Genomic DNA, 18,571 nt, shown 5'->3' on the forward strand with positions numbered 1-18,571 from the left:
AAGTTCAGCAGAAACAGTGTTACATAAGAGTAAACTGAATATCTTTGGCTTTTGGACTGTTTGTTGGACAGAAAATGAAAACTGGAGTCCTAGTTGGCATTCGATTTTGTGTTTTGCTTTAAACGTCCCCTCTGTAACAGATGATAAACCATGAACTTGGCTGTAATTCTTACCAGCGGACATGTGCTGCAGCCCCAGCCTGCCTGCAGGGCTGTAGAGGTAGCCTGTCCCCATCACCCATCCCTGGGAGTCTGAGTGTGGACCGTGGGGAGTCTTAGCTATGGGGGTCTGTCTGTTGTTGGATCTTGCCAGCAGGGTGTTGAGACAGTTGTGCGTGCTGGGGTCATTTCTTTTGTGGTGGATGTGACGGTTGTTGACGCTGGTGCCGGCGAATGCAGCCTCGTTCACGAACACGGAGCCGTTACCCGCATGGTCTCTGGACTGACTTGGGGCCGAGTCCTGAGGGCGAGAGCAAATATCACGGCCACATCAGCAACAGAAGGATGAAAACACTGCGAACAGACATTCAGATGAAGCTCACGTTCTTGAGTGGATGAGAGCTACTAAAGCGAGAATGATGATTGGATGGTTTCTACACATGTGAACACATTCAGCAATGCACCTTTGAAATGCACTGATGCATTTGCATGAAGGAGCTGGGAATACATTTTATAATTCAACGGGTTAAACCTGTAAGAGGCTCTGTTAATAGACCTTTAGATCAATTTCTCTAAAGCGCTAATTAAAAAGAATTACAAGGGCGGTTCACTCAGAATCAATTTTCCCACTTACCTCTAGTGGTATCTAGTATAATACATCTCGAGATAATAGATATGTAGATATGTAATTTTAGTTTTTTTTTTTGTCCGGGTTTTCAGATATCCGTCTCTGCCATTTCAGCCTCCACATAAATACAATAGAAGTGAATGGAATTTCACTTTGATGCTCACAGCATTGAAAAATGACTTACTCTGAATGGGCTTCACTGTTTTTAAAAGGGAGTACTGTCCTGACTAATTGGCGAAAAGACGATTTGCTGTCATTTTTCAATGCTGTGAACGTTACAAACAAATCTCCATTGGATTGGTGAAGAGGCAAACCTCTCAGAGATGGACATCTCAAACCCTGGACGAATAAAACTAAAAAGGCATGGTCAGATACAGCTAGAGGTAAGTGGAAAACTAGTCATTTGGGTGGACTGACCCTTGAATGTACTGTGAAAGGTGTCCATGCTGCAGCTTGCTTCAGGCTCCTCCTGTCCTCTACTAACACCCTTTCTCCCCTGTCCCATCTTCACGTCAACATGGCCTCCTTTCCTCTGCTGAGCGGAGGCAACACAGCTAATTAGAAACGACCTGAGAGCTGGTGTGTGTGTGTGTGTGTGTGTGTGTGCATATGTGTGTACGTCATTTGATCTGACTGACCCTGTGAACCGCTGCCTCTGGCTAAAGCATTAGCATGGGAACATTAGGACCTCCACTGCCTCCGCACGGCTTTGTCAGACCGCTGCTGTTAGAGCAGCCTCCACACCGACTAAAATAGATGAATGGAAATAAATAAGTCTGCAAACAGCGAGGAGAGCTTCATCACGTCTAGCCTGCAAAAGCCCAAGGTGGCGTGTAAATTAATGAGGGAGAGAGGGAATATTGTAACGCGAGTCTGCTCATTTGTCTGTCCATTCGAGTGCTCTCTGCGTGCGTCTTTTGAACAGTCGCACCTGCTGAACTGAGCCGTACCCAGCAGAGGCTCACATACATGTACGTGCTATATTAGTTTCACCACCGCTGCCTGTGCACATGAGGTACATGGAGGCTTAAAGGGCATGGAGAACAGTGCAGCCTTTGTCCTCCATGCCCTCCAGCTGCGGGGGACATTTCACTGTAGTGCTTTTCAAACAAAGTGTTGATAATTTAAGTCCTTTCCGACACGATTGATTGGTTTCTTGGGCTGCGTGCCTCTGGTTTTAATTATTTTGTCGGAGCTTTTATTTGCAACGGTTTAATTATCATCAATCATTAAGATGTTTATTGGTGAGTGGAGCTGCTGGAGCACTAAGACAAATGATGCCGAAATTGCTCTCATTATCGTAGGTCGTATATCAAGAGGGGATTGAGCTGCTGAGTGTAAATGAGTGAACCCACGTAACTCAGGCCGATAGCTCTCAATGACTTGAGGCAAGAAATACTCCATAGACACTTCCTATCTACCTCGCTCTCGTGTCAGGGTCAAAGGCTTCAGTCAGGAGCATTACTGAGCGTCTAACGTCGCCAATTCAATAGAAGTTATTGAAAATCCATAGACAGAAGAAACAGTTGTCAGTTGTGTGTCCCCCCACCTGCTGCCCATCGAGAGGGATGACCATGTGAGGAATCGTGGTGGGCAGACTCCTCTGCCGGCCGTGCCTCCAGGTCTGGAGCAGCTTTTGCTGGTTCTCCAGCCGCTCGCGCTCCTTCTCCACATTCCTCTGGCCCTCCCTGAGCCGCTCCAGGCTCTGCTGGTACTCCGCCAGCTGCTCGTCCAACTCTTCCCTCTCGCGCCTCAGCCTCTCCACCTCCAGGTGGCACTGCCTCTCCCTCTCCTCCAGCCTGCTCTCCTGCTCCCCCTGCTGGCTCTCCCTGGCCTGGCACTCCCTCTCCCAGCGCTCCCTCTCTTGGCGGAGCCGGTCCTGGAGCCGCTGAGCCGCCGCCACCTCCTCCTTCTGTTTCTCCAGGTTGCGCTGCTTCTCCTGTTCTTGTAAGGTGTTGCCTCGGACGCTTGGTAGGTGTGGCCGCTGGGCGCGGGGGGAGGGGCGCCCGCTCTCCTGGAGGAGGAGCCTCTGGACCTCATAGCAGCTGTCCTGGATGGTCACTGTGGCCTGGCACAGAAAGGGACAGGCAGAGAGATGGGCATCATGAGAATGCAAAGGCTCCGCCATCACTTTAACCACATGAGCATCCTCACAACAGGCTGTGGAGAAGGTGATTTGAATGGCAAAATGAAACGGAAATCATGATCAGGCTCTGCTGGGTGTTGTGTTAGACAACAGGATCTCTTTATAAGGTGAATGATCGCACTGCCACTGGTAGGACTGCGGTCATCAGGTTCATACACAAACTTTGAATATGAAAATATCATTGAGATTAAAACCATCAAACTCACACATACAGGCAAAAGTGCGCACACACATACCTTTATGCAAATACACAGATGTGTTCTCGGTGCACAAATTTACATTTTATACCAAAGGCTGAACAGTGTGTGTGCGTGAACACTGAAACAAAAGACCCTCATATGTCTCTGAGCAGGAAGAAGATCAGTAGGATTCTCGCTCCTGTCGCGTACCACCTTTGGCTACAAACAGCCGAGTGCCGAGCTGCTCTCGTTGACTGCAGCTGGAGCGTACAGGCACATTAAAGCCTTTCCTTGACTGAGTGTGATACTAACATAGCATGTTGTTCTCAGTGAGAACAGAAGAGGTTTGTTTGCTGATTTACAGATCAGATAATTGTACAGATGTGGGCTGGAAGCAGAGGCTGTTTCCTGAGTAATGCACTCACCTGCAGACTGTAGAGTAACTGGGTCAGGCTTTGGACACTTTGAGCAACCTGTTAATGGACAAAGCCACACACAGCATGCAGATTAACAAGCCTGAAGATATCATGGAAATGTCACATTTCTGCTGCTGAGTAACACTTTGCAATCTACTCACAGTGAAGTCAGAACACTTCATGGGAAGAGAATGGAGAGGCAAAATTTGAAGTTGCATTCATGTAGCATTTGCGCCCCCTTGAGGCCACAAGGTGTGCTACCACACTGTTTAGAGGCTAAATTATCACATTGCAGCTGATAAGAAAATTATTCTCTCTTATTGGTGTCATTTACCTCACAGGTCACAAAAAGCTGCAAACGGTAGCACAACGCTGGCATGGTAATTGGAATAAGTCTCCATATTCATTTTTAATGGCGCAATACCACTGGGAACTAAATGGACCTCTTCCTTTATTATGAGCTTATCAATGATTCATCACATTAAGACTGAAATGTAATTCTAATAGGCTGCACTGAATTATTAAAACAACTGTTGGCAATCTTGAGCCACACGTCTGTGAAGAAATGGAAAGAGGTGACGTTGGGTTGCAGGCTGTAAGAGCAGGCTATAATACCCCTGCAATACGAGTGTACCTCCACCATCACAACTGCAGTAATGGAAAAACATTATATCAAATTGCTGCATCAATATTTAACTCAAAAACACCTATTTAATCCGCAATCTTTATTTATATGATAGGGTCATACAAGAATCGCTCTAAGCTAAATACATTTTATATACTAGAAACTCTGCTGTACCTTGATGTCGATGTCATTGGAGTCTGTGTTTTGCAAAAGAGTCGGGGACTCGAGCACAAAGGGCTCAGTCCAGCTCCCCTCGCTGGCGTCAGGGTTTTCAGGTGAGGCCTCAGAGTCTGAGGGCGGCTGTGCAGGTGGAGCAGGACTGACAGGAAACACGGAGTCTGTGTCCGAGTCTGAGCTTTGGCTCGATGGACAGCAGGACTTGGATGACAGAGTGGCTTTCAGGTTCTCAGCTGGGAAACAACAAAAAAAGAGCAAATGTGAAACGAAGACTTGGTCCTCAGGGACAAAACAAATGCTGCAGACAGCGTGGTAGAAACAGTGTCTCAACATTTTCTGAGCTTGGCCCTTTAGTATCTTTATGCTCACAAGACATTGTTCAAGAGATAATGAGCTGAAGTTGAAGAGGATAGCTCTGCTGCCACATCATACCTGAGAAAAATCATACCACATATATTACCACCTTTAAAATACTCTGCAACCAATCAGTGGCATAAACTGTGTGAAGAAACTCACCTCTGTCTCAAGATAATTAGGTGAGCAATATATGAAATACTGGAAAACAACTGTGATTACATTGAAAGATGTTTGACATGAGCTACTAATTTATTACTACACTTAACTTTAACAGCCCCTTTTTAGCAGCTAGAAGCATTACTAAACATTTAATAGATGGTTTATAACACACTGAAATGTAGTTTTTACAGCGTTCATATAAGTATTACAGCTTCTCCTGTGGGCATCCGCAAGTATATATAGGAATATGTACTTATATAGTAAAACACAGTTGGAATAACATAAAATATGTCTTCATTGTATAGAAAGTAACAACTGTTGACAAATATTGTACATTAATACACACTCACACAGACTGTCCTTCTGTTTGTTTAATGCTTATGAATAAAACGTGTTCAAAGTAAAACATTACTGTTGTAAGAAAATCTTGCAAACCCCAATTTATGATCTATTTTTTCCTCGTTTTCCACAGCTTCACTGTACGTCTGTTTGTCCCTGCAGCGTACAGTATTTTTAAAGCGTCTCACCCTCTTGCAGAGCTGCAGTCAGCAACGCGGCGGCCTGGGGCAGCTCCTCCGAGTGCGGCTGGACGAGCAGTCGCGCCTCGGCCGGCGAAGCATCCGTCCTCCCACTCAGAGCACAGAGCTCTGCGTAGACCTGCAGCTTCTCCTCCAGGCTGGAGCAGATCTGCTGGTCCCGGCTCACCAGGCTCTCTGATGCACACAGATGAAGCATTGTGAAGTGAGAACTCGGGGGCAGAAAACAGTCAAGGGCGTGAATTAAAAACAACACATAAATGACGTCACGGGTTTCCAAATACCTTGGAACTTGTGGATCTTCTGAATACGAGCCTCAGCAGCTCGTTTCTCCTCTTCAGACTCACTCGTGTATTCCTCTTCCTCCTCCGGGCAGCTGAGCAGAGAAAACATTAACTGAAGGTTACACAGTTCAAAGTTGGTGAACTATGTACTTCTCAACATCCTCCTCCTCAGTCTACACACATCAAACACACCTCTCCACGGCCTCTCTGATGAGCCTCATCCAGGTGTTTCGTTCCTCTTTGGATGATGTGTGCACCTCGTACATTTCTGGGCCGGCGGCTGATGCGCTGATCAGAAACATCCCCCTCTCCTCATTGGCTACTTCTCGCACTATTAGCTTCTGCAGGGCGATGACTGGAGGCTTCTGATCCTGAAGCAAGGTAACAATGGAGGAAACATATAGAATGTGAAGAATATATGATTTCATGTGATAAACGACATAAAACTGAACAGGTAATAAGGTGTAGAATGGTAACAGAGCCTCGGCTGATTGCTGTTGCAGGTGTTCATCTCTGAGATCAATCCCATGTAACTGATGAGTGCGTACCACAGTGGCAAATGTGTACTTCTGATCTTTTTCTTGCAGGAAGATGACTGTATCTGTGAGAAGCAGCGCCAGAACATCTGTCACATGAGGATAAGCAGGAAATTGTGTTAGAAGGGCGCAAAAATAACATGCAAACAATACAAACAGGAAGTACATGCCGGCGTCACCTTTCAGCCGGCCCGTGGCGGTCTTCCACAGCAGCAGGCCCTGGTGCTTGAGCGTCTGTCCTGGCCCCATCATGTCCTGCTTGCGGAAGGTGTGGCCGTTTTTCAGCTTGGCCGCGCTGCGGTTCTCCATGCGGTGCCACACTTCCTGTAACCTCTGATGCCGCTCGTATTCGCTGACACTGAGGTCCACGGCTGCGATCACTTCCCGAATCTGAGCCAGCGCTTTGGAGAGGTCGGCGTGCTCGTCCGTTTCCTCTGAGGGGTCAGAGAGGAAAAATGCATGAAGACTGGAAGAGAGTCATGTTTCATTGGACATTTTCAACTGAAATATTGGCTGTTGTGACCGTGCAGCCAGCAGAGGGCAGCACATGACTGACCTTGAGTATATTGTAGGATCCTCTCCAGCAGCACCGGGTACTTTGTAATCCTTTGGGTTACCAGCAAGATGCACTCTGGGATCTCCCTCCGTTTCACCAAAGAATTGTTGCCTTGTTGCTTGAAAAAGTAGCACCAAAAGTTCAGCTACGTGTCCCTGAGCAGACTGTTATCAGAGCTAAAAGCAGACACGTTTGGTTCAGTACCTTGATGAAGCTCTGAAATCTCTTGTTATGCTGCTGGAGCTCTTTGAAAAAGCTGACCGCTTCGTTGTGACGGCTGCAGAAGTCTCCATACACCTGCTTCATTTTCTCTCTATTCTCATCTGAAAACTGCACAGAAACACACCCATTGACCCACAACCTCACTAGTTTCCATCTTATTACAGCACAGAGAAAAGTAGTCCCAAGAGACCGGCTGACCTGTTGGAGCAGGACGTCCCCTATTCGCTGGATGAGGTAGTTCTTGTGTCCCTGCGGCCGGGCTGAGCTATGCCGCCGCTCCTTCATGGCGGCGAAGAAGGCGTGGTGGAAGAGCAGCAGCTGGTCCAGACAGGGGAAGACCCGCTCCACCGCCTCCGTATCCAGCTGCACTTCCTCCTTCATACCTCGGCGGAAAACCTCGGCCATGATGTGCAGCGTCTGAAGGTGGTGAAGCTCAGTCTGCATCAGCTCTGCATCACGGGTTCAAACAGTCACAGAGAAGCGTGGATTACATCGCACCAGAGAGCTCATCGGTTACTCAATCGTGACAATTTATGATAATGATGTGTGGTTACAGCAATTTTATGCATGAAATACAGGCACTGGCAGAAAACGACACATTCCAGTGGTTCTCCCACAGCTGCTTACCGTAGATAACATCCTGCCTCTTGACAGCTCGTTTGTCCTGCTTCTTGCAGAACTTGTGCTCCACTGTCAGACTCCACGATTCGGCCTCGTAATCCACGGCATCGGCTGACATGTCGCTGTGGATGTGTGCGTCCACGTAGTCTGTGGAGGGAGAGAGGCGCAGAAACAAAAGTGTCATTAATCAGTGTTCAGAACTTTCACTGAGCTTAATGTACTAAAAGGAGTCTTAATACAAATTTACAAATACATCAGCCCAACTTGAAGTAATGTCAGTATTCAACACACTGAAGCTGGAAACTAAATGTGCAACATTTAGCCTTATTCATCTCTGACCTTCTCCGAAGGACGAGTCAGTGGAGGTGGAGGACAGTGGAGTCGGCAGGAGCTCTTCTGACCGGCTGGTCACCTTCGAGGCATCAGACTCTGTCTCTGAACTCTCACTGAGTCGACTGTTACACAGAGAAGAACATGGATAAGCCTTAGGATAACTACCAATATCACCTCACGTCATTAATGAAGTCTGAGAGCTTTATGACCTGTCGCTGTTCGGGAAACTCCCAGAGAGGGGGCATGACTGGGTCGCAGTGTCTTTCCTCTCCTTGGGGGCCATGATGGGGAGCGAGGTAGAGATGGGGATGACGCACTGAGGAGGATTCTCTCTCACAGTGAAATCTGTGGCAGAAGCAAAGAGAATTAACAATAATCACCCCGAGCGCGACCGCAGGGAAACAGGAAATCTCACCCGCAGCACTGCGAGTGCTTGACAGCAGGATTGTTGACCGTCGTGGTTTGAACTCACTCTGTGGGAGGGATGCTGTCCTGTTCTTCACCATGGCGACCGCATACTTATCCTGAAGTTTCTAAGTAATACAAATGAGAGCGGGTACAGCATATAAACAACTGACACAAGGACAGGCTCCAGTAGGACGAGCACTTCAAAGCACTTTTATTCCAACATTTCAAGACAGTACTCACCTTTAGACATGGGGGGACAGAGTCCTTACAGCCCTTATGGACGATAGCAGTGCAGCCTGGGAACAAAGATCATTTAAGTCTATGTACGGTACATTTTGTGTGAGCAAAACATACATATAAGCTGCTTTGTTTTATGCAGTAACGGAGCAAGTACTCAGATCTTTTACTGAAGTAAAACTACTCGACCACAGATTAAAGACACTCTGCCACAAGTCACATTTTCAATGCAGGAATTAAAAGTATGTAAGAATAATCAGGAAAACATATTAGAATATTAAGAATATAAGTACCCAGTACAGAAAAATGCCCCCTGTGGCTATTATTGTTTCATATGTTTATGTAAAAGCAGGACTTTACTGTGGTAGTTGGTTGAAGTGGAGCTCATTTTGAACATTTTTTATAGGAATGTAATTCATTATTTAAATAATGCTGATTGTTTTCCCGATTGATCGTTTGGTTTGTAAAAACTCTGAGAAGTCGTGAGAAATGTCAACATCTGCCAAGCTGAACCCTTGAAATGTTTGTCGTTTCAGTTGTACAATAAATAAAACGTCACATTTTAGAAGCTTTACTCTTGAAAAGTAACGAGTAACTAAAGTTGTCAGATAAAGTGGAGCAGAAGTGTAAAGCAGTCTGAGAGGAAAAGAGGAGTAAAGTACAGGTACCTCACGTACGTACTTACATTCCACCACTGGAGTTAAAGTATGACTTACTGGAGCAGTGCAGCAGGTCCTTTCCAGATGCTGGTTTCTCACACACCACACACACTGTGGGGCCTAAACAGGAGCCTGTGTTGAACCGATGTCCATTCAGCTGCCTGTCCTTGGCCTCTCTGTCCTTCCCCTTCCCCTTGGAAAACCATGCCAGAGACATAGGCGTAAACAAAGAGGCCAGGCACACGGCAAAACGTGACTGACAACCACAGCTCAGAAGTCCGAGCAAAGCGGGCCTTAATTCACATTTCTGTGAAGACCTTCGTCAGGTTTCTGTTTGCAGAGTAAACTCTGTGAGTAATGAGCCTGGAAGGAATCCCCGCCTTTTTCCAAACCATAAGAAAGTCCACTGACGAGGAAATGGAGCGCAGCATAAACAGCAGATGCAGGTCGGGGAGGGCTTCCAGTGTCTGTGCTGACTTTACAACACAGGATTAATCATTAAAAAGAAAGAGGCCGGACACCATGTTTGGTCTGTCGCTCCGACCTTGAGTTATTCCCAGAAGCGTTTCCTGGTTGTGGATCCCAGAGAGCAGAAAGACACATATTCCATACCTGAGTCTAGACCTGGAACACAGGCCTTTAGAAAAGTGTTTGAATCAATACCATAAATACTTTAATAAACTTCAATCAGCCAGAACACTTGACCAAGTTTAGCTCAGTTGCAATTACAATGAAGTCCAGGCAGACGCTTTTATCCAAAGCGACGCCCATGAATTCACTGACCGATCGAACAGCATCGGGGACAGTTTTTGGGGTTCAGTATCTTGCCCAAGGATACTTCGGCATGTGGACTGCTGAGGCCAGGGATCAAACCACCGACCTCCTGATTGGTGGAAGACCGCTCTACCTCCTGAGCCACAGCCGCCCCAGTTATCCCTGATATTCTAGTTTCCTTTTAGATTGAGTGTTTGACGACGAGCAGCTGTGGTTTACCTTGGTCTTGTTGCGTGTGCTGGACATCCTGCTCTTGAGGAAACTGAGGGTACGAATGACTTTGTATTTCTCTGACTCCACCTTTGTCGGGATGTTGTACTTATCCAAGTCCTCCTCTTCAATTCTGAAGGAAAATTAAAACAGCATCAGTGCAGCTGTGTTTTAAAACTGATAACAGTACAGTCGTTGGTTTGCAGACGTGTTAGTTGGAGAATTCACGCCAGCCTGATTGTCTCCCTGCTGGCAGCTGTTGATTCTTATATGCTCATAGTACACAAGCATATAACTGGTTCATGACCTCGGTTAGTTCAAACTGCAACAGTTCATCCAAAAATATTAATTCATCTGATACTACATAGTGTATAGTTTAAATGTTAAAAAAATTAATTGTGATGACAGGAAAAATCCTTTGTTAGTCACAAAAAGGTGGCAAAAATGTGTTCATTCTCTGCAACTCTGCTGTGGAAGTAAATGAAAATGAATATTAGAACTGTTAGAGGCTGGACACATGCAAAACAACAATGACCTGTGCACGTAGGGTTAAAAGACAATTTAATTATTGCTCTGCTGTTAGAGGAGGAGAGGGGAGGAGAGTATAGGAAACAAGGAGAAGAGAGGGGAGAGAGAGAAGATGAAATGAGGAGGCAAGGAGATTATAGGCGACAATGAAGTGATGGAGGTGTGAGGAGACAATGACAGAATAGGAAATGGGAAGGAGTGGGGGGGAACAAGCAGAGGATGGGAGAGAGAGAGAGAGAAGAGGAGACAGAATGAGGAGAGAAGACAAGAAGGTAATAGGAGACAAGGAAGGACAGGAGATGACAAGGAGATAAGAAGAGAGCAGAGAAGAAATAAAAACGAGAGTCAAGGAGATGAGAGGAAAGGAGAGGAGAGATAGAAGAGGAAACAAGGAGATGAGGCAAGGAGATTATAGGAGACAAGGAAAGGATGGAGGTGTGAGGAGAGGAGATGAGGAAAGTGTAGGAATCAAGGAAAGGAACAAGGAGAGGAGGTCGTCGGTTGTTGTCAGGTGGTAGACGTGCTGTAAGTTTTGGTTAGCGTTTGTTTGAAGTGGACGGTTAAAGGCGCTCAAACGGGGCTCGCCCCCCCACATACTCTTTGAGGAACTCGGACAGGGTGAGGTGTTGGAGGGACTCTGCCAGCTCCACGCTGCCCTCATCATCAGCTGACTGGGCTCGCTTACGGAACCTAAACTCCCTGCGAAGGACAGCGCACACACACACGGAGACACACACTGACCATTTAATACCGATGAGACGCCGCGGAGGCGTGTGGTCACACACAACCAAGAAGGCACAAGTTCAGTCAAGAAGAGCAGAAGAAGAAGAAAAGTCTTTCATCCCTCATTCTGTCTGGTATCTTCCACTGGGGGGAGCTACTGAGAGCTGGCAGGTCAGTTAGTGTATTTATACAGGCAGAGGAAATACTCTATCAGCTGGCATGACTGCACTGAAAGTAGGTTGAGTGGGGCAGGAAGAGGAAACGATAACCTCTTTAATCAGTTAGCTTTGTTTATAAAGCACTTCTAAAACACAGTGAAGAAGTGCTTTACACACACGAGAAGATAGAGACGAACCAACGTCAGGTATTAAAAGGCTTTACAATGAATTAGCAGTAATTTTTTTATACTCCGCTCTTGTATAAATGTACATATATACTTGATTTTAAACTTTGTATTTTGTGTTCTGCGTCCCCTTCGCTGCTTGCTGTGCAGTACTTGAAATCACAAACCATAATCAGCCTGTGCTCTGTGACCTGCAGTGCTTTCATCATGCATTGTGACGTATCCACGTCCTGCTGGTCGCGTCTAACAGATAAGCTTCACAGGCAGATGACGCTAAGCCACAGATGAACAACAGAGCGAAGGCATTGTACAGAAACAGGGCTGGAAGCAGCTCAGGGTCACGCTGGTATCTGTACGTCAGCGCCGCCGTGATGACCAGGAGAGAAACAGAGGATCAAAACAGACGAAGCCGCTCTGCTGCACCGAGACAAAAGAGCTGCATGAAGGACGGCAGCGGACTTCACAGAACTGTCACTAAGCAACCTGTCATCGTCATATGTTGCTCCTGACACGGGGATTATACATCTGATGAAACATAAGCGAAAGCCCCGGTGAGCAGGGCCAGTGGGATCGGCTGAGTCATCTGTTATCAGGAGAAACACTGAAACTGGAAGATGTCATCCAAACAAGACTTGAATCAAAATAAAGTGGAGCGTAAATACCTTTTTTCATGTGACTGCTCTGATATGCTGGACGCTCTTTGCTCTGTGAACAGAGAGGATGAAGAGAAGTTGTTCAAATAATTGTCTGAAAACCCAAAAACACTTCTTTAAATGGACAACGAAAGCCAAATATCGCCAAGATATCCATTAAAAAAGATGAATTCAGGCAGGAGGACAGAGTATTTCATTCTAAGTGATTCAAAACTGACAAAGAAGGACGCTTCACTCTCACTTCACATTGTTTCAGAGTGAATCATTATTATACATTCATACAGAGTCCGTGTAATACGTGAAGAGGCCTGTCAGATTTTCAGAGGGATTCACAATTGATATGCAAAGTAACAGAGATGATCCAAAGGTACGTAACAAAGACAGAAGACTACATGTGAAAGCACGGACAGACAAAGCGATGAGCCCTCATATCTTTCCATTTCATTACTTCTAATGTGATCTCTCCCACGCTCACTGACGACAACACGGCTGTCACCATTATGAAAGCCAGACATGCAAACACACCTCAAGGTTATTACAGCTTCACCATTCCAATTTCCATTTAATATGAAGAGAAGAAAAACAGCAGTTGGTGTCTGCTCTGCTGTTTTCCCCGGCTAGCTGCTAACTGTGTGTGTGTTTGTGGACATGCTATGACAAAGAGAACAGCAGCATCAGGTGTTAATTCTCACTGGGTTAGTCGCATTATTAGTCCTGTATGTTGTTCATGCAAGAATACTGCTTATAGTGGTTGTAAAATGCTTTTCTTGTCTTTGAATCAAGTCAGATGTTGCCACACTTTGGTTTTCAGCAGATAAATCGGTTTGCGGTAATAACCTTGACTCCCCACACAGACACATGAGCGCTGACACTGACAGCGGCGTGCTGGATGTGCTGGGCCTTAGCGCCTTAGTGTGACGGCTGCAGGTGTCCAGTACTTACTACCAGGGTGGAGCAGAGACAGAGATTTAGACAGAGAGAGGGCCTGAAGGAGAGATCGGCTGTGGTTGACACTGTGGAGGACGGCATCTACAGGGACAGTGGACAGAGGACTGCTCACACATCAACTACAGAGGCTGCAAAGTGTCACCGCGTACAGTCGACTCCGGAGGGAGAGCTCGTCGTTCACGCTTTCCTGCAGTGCTGCGGGCTCATGGTGAATATTTGAACAAAGAAAAACTAAAATCCTCTTCTGTCTGAAGGAAAGTGTTCAAGCATTTTTGACATTTTGGGAAATGTTTTTCTTTGCTTTCTTGGAGTTTGAGGCAAAGATCAATACCTCTCTGTCTGTCTGTTGTGGTTTTTCAGGGGCATTATACGCCAGACTGTTTGGTGGTCACGGTCAAAAAAAAAAGTGTGGTTCATACCCCCCCACATAAAACCACAATGTCGTTTTTTTTACTCTGCTTTAGTGTGTGAATGAAAAAGACTTAATTAATGCGCTTTAGAGGTGTTCGTTTATTACCTCTGGACAGAGCCAGGCTAGCTGGTCCCCCTGTTTTCACTCTATCAGCTAAGCTAAGCTAAGCTAAGCTAAGCATCTACTTGCTGTAGCTTCATACAACCTCATACAACAACAGTAAGTGTTGCTGGCATCAAATTACAAGCTTATATTTACAAAGATCAATGAAGTTGAGGAGGTAAAACATTGAATATGTTGTCTTTGTGCTGTTTTCAGTTGAGTAGATGTCACAAACGGATTAGCAAATGATCACATTGTTATTTATGTTTCACACAGCAACCCAACTTTTCTGGAATCAGAGTTGTACAAGAGACAGTTGAGTGGTTTTGTTCTTCTCAACTACTTAAACAAACAGGAGTATTTCCCAAAATGACAAACGATCTCTTTAAGCACGTGCATTTACTGGGAGCTGACTGCAGTTATATTAGTTGTGAGGCATTCAGGTGAAACTTAGTTTAAAATGAACAAAGTGTAAACAGTCTGTTGCACCAGCCCGTCTTGTGAAACTGTCCCATAAATGACACCAAACGAGTGGAGTTAGTTCGTGGCAGCCTTGTTAGTTATGTGACTAGACGACATTTCTAACTGCGAAGGAGTGAACAGCCCGTGTTACTGACCAGGTGGGACGTCTGAAGCGTGGTTGTCCCGGGCAAAACGAGCAGGACGCAAACTGATTTTGGGAGACGAGTAGGAATAGGAGCGCAGTCGGATCCCCTGGTCACCCAGTGCCTGGACAAGGAAAAAGACCAATTGAAGCATAAGACTGATGTGAGAAGCAGCGTTTGACGAAAGCGTGAGAGCCTGAGGTGGTGATTCACCTTTGTGCCGTGTTCACATGCCGAGGATGCGGATTGGCTGCGAGTGCACGTGAGATCAGGGGAGGGAGGAAAGGTTTTGTCTTCACTTTTCTCGACATCCGACGAGGGTGGAGAAAGCGGAGACTTTGGCTCGGTGCTGTCCTCTTCGCTGTCCACTTCCAGAGCCACGAGGCTGGGACTGGAGGAATGGAAGAGCCGGTCAGCACATGGACGCTGCCTTCTGATTGGAGGAAACGTAAAGTCATCTAATACCTGAGGTCGCAGGCGTCCATGGGTGGACTTTCTCCCTGATGGGTCGGCTCAAAGGAGGGGGGGCGGTTCAGCCTGGCGAGGGCCTGGTCGGCGGGGGACAGGGGGGGCGAGCAGTGAACAGCGGGGGGGTGGAAGTCTTCTGAACAGGGAGGAGGAGTGTCAGTGGCCAGCAGGAGAACTTCTGAGTCCACCGTGTCCCACAACCCGCCGTCCGTCCCCGTGCTGTCCCCGGTCACTCCACTGACGCTGTACTTGATGTCTGCATCTTGCACCTGAGGTGGGGGGGGGGGGGCAAAAGAAGGAAGCGATAAATTAAAAAAGCAAAGATTAAATGCTAATTGTGGGTGTAAAGGCAGGTGGTACGACCTGTGTCTGATCGCTGCTGCTGATCATGGAGAGCAGAGGGTCTGCAGCACGCTGGGTGAACTGGTCCTGGACTCCACTGGGCTGCATGGGATGCCCGTTAACTGTAACAAACACACAGTACAACCCCAGTGAAGCCTCAGTGTGGTTTATAATCAAACTTCTCTTTGACTCTGCAGTACTTTACAAGATGTTTACTAGGAGCTTGTTTTTATTCCATCAGATGATTTACTGCCGCAGAACACGATGAGGAGCCACTTCTCATTACCATTATTCATCTCAACATCAGCCAGATACTTAAACGTCTGGGGGAATACACAGAGCAGCTCTCCAGATATCTGAAGACATGTCTCTGTCTCACAGCGGACGACGAAAACACATCAATAATAAAGAAGAAAACCTTCGGCAGACACAGAAAATAAACACGACATAATACTGGACCATCAAATCAGATTTACTTCAGTTCTGATAAGCCTTCTGCTCTCATTCATTCTGTAGTAGTAATTTGGGATCATTACGCCGTAATTCATTGATCTTTCATTGCTTAAATGTCAAATGCGATGAGACACCCACTCCCTGTTTGACCTTTAAAGGTTTGTTTTCGCATATCGACATCACCAGCAGCCTGGAAAAAAAGCTTTATTTGTGGACTTGTGTTGAGTTCTGTTCTCTTTTATTTGCTTAACGATATTTATGTACATGTTCCCTTTGTGATATTCACAAATAGATAAAAAAAAAGACCATGATTTCAACATCTGGATTGTGTTTGAGCTCTTTAAAACCAGCATTTATCAGTATCACTGAAACCTCCTCTGTGCAGAATCCTCTTTATTTTTAGCCACACTAGCTGCGAGGCTTTAGGGGCGGCGAGCATGGCGCCATCACCGGGCCTCCAGGCTTCATTTTCAGCCCCAGAGGTTGCAACTTGAACATTACCTGCCTGTGAATTTGTTGTGTAGCTAAATGCTTAACAAGGTGATCACATATATTTGAATGGATTTATATGCATTAACATGTAAACAGTGTTTTGATGTTAAACCTGGTTAAGGTGGAGCTAATTTTAACTCCTTTCCTCTGAAATGTAGTGGAGTACAAGTAGGCTACAGAGAAGAATAAAGCAAAATTAAAGCACCTACAAATGTACTTAAATAAAGTGCCTGAGTAAAGTAAATGTGTACAGTATGTACAGTTATATGTTCCACTGCTGGCATGATTACATATCTACAAGAGTGGCGGATGGTATTTCTACTTTAACAATGTGGAAAATTACCTCTGTTGATGAGAAGCCATTTTCATCGCTCTCTGTGCACTTTCCACCCACACTTTGATGTCTGAACAGCCATGCCTGCACTAATGTAAGGGAAATCCTGGGCATCACAGAGGCATTTCCTCCCTGCTGCTCGCACACAGTGAAGCCGCGAGCACCGAGCTCAAACATGCGAGGCAGACGTCTTCTCTGTATGTCTCTATCTGCCTGGTTTCTTTACACGCAGACACAAAAACCTGCTCTCTGTTGAGCTTAGAGGACGGCGACGGATTGAAGCGGCACCAGTCTCAGCTGCTAGACTAATTGTCACACCGGCGAGCTCCAACAATAACTGACACACACTGAGTTATGTCAGTGAAACCAGTGAAAGCCTCACGATCATTTCAACAGATCTGGAAAAAACAATAACTCTGAATGACAAGTTTGCACCACAGCGACCTCGAGGCACTCTCATCACAACAAAAATATTCAGCTCAGCGGTGAGTGACGACTTGAGCAACGCCGAAGAATCTGCAGTGTGCTTATGGGGGAAACACTGGGATCAACGGCCCTGTGGTGTCACTCACCACTGCTTCACAGACGCATCATCACACACACACTTCAGTCAATGCTCACAATGTTTACGGGCTCCGTTCAGCAGCGGCAGAGTCCCTCTAGAGTTTACAACAAACTCCTCATTCTTCCACAACAACACACAGGAAATTAGCACTCACGGTAACCATGGCAAGGCCTCAAACATCTGAGCATCCTCAAAGTTTTCACTAGCCCGTGAGCGTTTGTGCTGGCTGAGCTTATACAGCCCTGAGAATTCAAGGTTAATGCATGTGGCTCACCTAAAATGTCAGCTTTTGTAAGCCTCCGACATTTGAGCTTGTTAACATCCCCCCTCTCAATCAAGTACAGAGCTCCACTGTCCAGGGGGAGTCGGGGGAGGGGAGTTCAGGGCGACAGGCCAGAGAGGGGGCATCTCGAAGCTCAGACAGAGTCTGAGTGGGACAAGCCTGACCCCATTCCTGTCTTTGTCCCAGTGACAGGGCAGATTCCTGGACGCTCAGACTGAGTCAGAGTGGAAGCCAGCCGGGTAAAGACCTCAGCCCGCACCGCCTGAAGATCCAGCAAAAACCAAAGAAAACTGCTGGTCAGGGTCAGCTCACCTGGTGGAGCGTGCACCCAGTGTACCAAACCTGTGTCCTCCTGCAGCGGCCCTTCGCCACATGTTGTCCCCTCTGTCTCCACAGGCCCATCAGCCTCAGACAGAAGTGGATCCCCGTTGGTGAAGCCGTAATGTGTATTGATTTCCTATGACGTGATTCAAAACAGAGCTCTGCATATTGTGCCAGCGCCACAAGAGAAAGGATTCCAGTCAGGGCTTCTCAACCAGCTCATTATGTGCTGTTCCCACACCCTGCTGCTCAGCACAGCCACAAATATGTAGTTGTTTTTTTTTTTTTTCATGGATTACTGCTCCATCATTTAAGCCACATGGAGCTCCTTGCTAATGCCTGTGCAAAATCAAAATGTGTAACCAGAAGTTGCTGCACGACATACTCACACTCCTCCAAAGAAGAGTCGTGTTGACGGCACAACATCAGGTCCTCTGGAGGACTTTACTCTCCAGCAATGGAAGACAGATGCTTAAATATTATTGCCATAATATTAAAAATGGAAACTATTTTGTCATGATATGTAGCTAACATGTTTACAAAGCCAAAATGTTGAGAAAATAAATCACTCATTCATCATAAATCCCTCCAGTAGATCATTAGATTGATGCTGACAGATTGAGAGCAAGAAGCAAAGACTTACCAGATAATGAGGACGAGTACTCTTCTACATCATCTTCATCGTCCAAAGACAGAACAAGCTGTTCTTCAAAAACCTTCAAACAAACCAGGAAAGAACACACACAGAGGAAACGTGGCTCTTAGCAAAATTCAAGTA

General features: G+C 46.3%; 1 protein-coding gene across 4 annotated transcripts in view; it reads right to left on the reverse strand.

The window, feature by feature from the left end:
* Nucleotides 1–18,571, reverse strand: part of arhgef28a (Rho guanine nucleotide exchange factor (GEF) 28a) — a 39,387-nt gene that overhangs the window by 5,902 nt on the left and 14,914 nt on the right. The window contains exons 9-35 of one of the 4 annotated variants that reach the window (XM_076758791.1): nucleotides 18,437–18,509; nucleotides 15,367–15,467; nucleotides 15,001–15,272; nucleotides 14,749–14,926; nucleotides 14,548–14,659; nucleotides 13,411–13,497; nucleotides 12,478–12,520; nucleotides 11,347–11,448; nucleotides 10,231–10,354; nucleotides 9,295–9,430; nucleotides 8,582–8,637; nucleotides 8,406–8,466; nucleotides 8,143–8,278; nucleotides 7,940–8,055; nucleotides 7,607–7,747; nucleotides 7,178–7,428; nucleotides 6,962–7,087; nucleotides 6,758–6,875; nucleotides 6,381–6,635; nucleotides 6,214–6,290; nucleotides 5,858–6,036; nucleotides 5,666–5,757; nucleotides 5,373–5,558; nucleotides 4,327–4,562; nucleotides 3,537–3,584; nucleotides 2,336–2,854; nucleotides 174–459 (exon numbers count right to left, since the gene is read on the reverse strand). In XM_076758791.1, coding sequence (XP_076614906.1) covers nucleotides 174–459; nucleotides 2,336–2,854; nucleotides 3,537–3,584; nucleotides 4,327–4,562; nucleotides 5,373–5,558; nucleotides 5,666–5,757; nucleotides 5,858–6,036; nucleotides 6,214–6,290; nucleotides 6,381–6,635; nucleotides 6,758–6,875; nucleotides 6,962–7,087; nucleotides 7,178–7,428; nucleotides 7,607–7,747; nucleotides 7,940–8,055; nucleotides 8,143–8,278; nucleotides 8,406–8,466; nucleotides 8,582–8,637; nucleotides 9,295–9,430; nucleotides 10,231–10,354; nucleotides 11,347–11,448; nucleotides 12,478–12,520; nucleotides 13,411–13,497; nucleotides 14,548–14,659; nucleotides 14,749–14,926; nucleotides 15,001–15,272; nucleotides 15,367–15,467; nucleotides 18,437–18,509 — 4,111 coding nt within the window. The remainder of the gene's footprint in view (nucleotides 1–173; nucleotides 460–2,335; nucleotides 2,855–3,536; nucleotides 3,585–4,326; nucleotides 4,563–5,372; nucleotides 5,559–5,665; nucleotides 5,758–5,857; nucleotides 6,037–6,213; nucleotides 6,291–6,380; nucleotides 6,636–6,757; nucleotides 6,876–6,961; nucleotides 7,088–7,177; nucleotides 7,429–7,606; nucleotides 7,748–7,939; nucleotides 8,056–8,142; nucleotides 8,279–8,405; nucleotides 8,467–8,581; nucleotides 8,638–9,294; nucleotides 9,431–10,230; nucleotides 10,355–11,346; nucleotides 11,449–12,477; nucleotides 12,521–13,410; nucleotides 13,498–14,547; nucleotides 14,660–14,748; nucleotides 14,927–15,000; nucleotides 15,273–15,366; nucleotides 15,468–18,436; nucleotides 18,510–18,571) is intronic. The other 3 variants (XM_076758792.1, XM_076758794.1, XM_076758795.1) reach the window with 3 other exon arrangements.

This window comes from Chaetodon auriga, chromosome 19 (assembly GCF_051107435.1).
Source record: "Chaetodon auriga isolate fChaAug3 chromosome 19, fChaAug3.hap1, whole genome shotgun sequence".
Classification (NCBI taxonomy): domain Eukaryota; kingdom Metazoa; phylum Chordata; class Actinopteri; order Chaetodontiformes; family Chaetodontidae; genus Chaetodon; species Chaetodon auriga.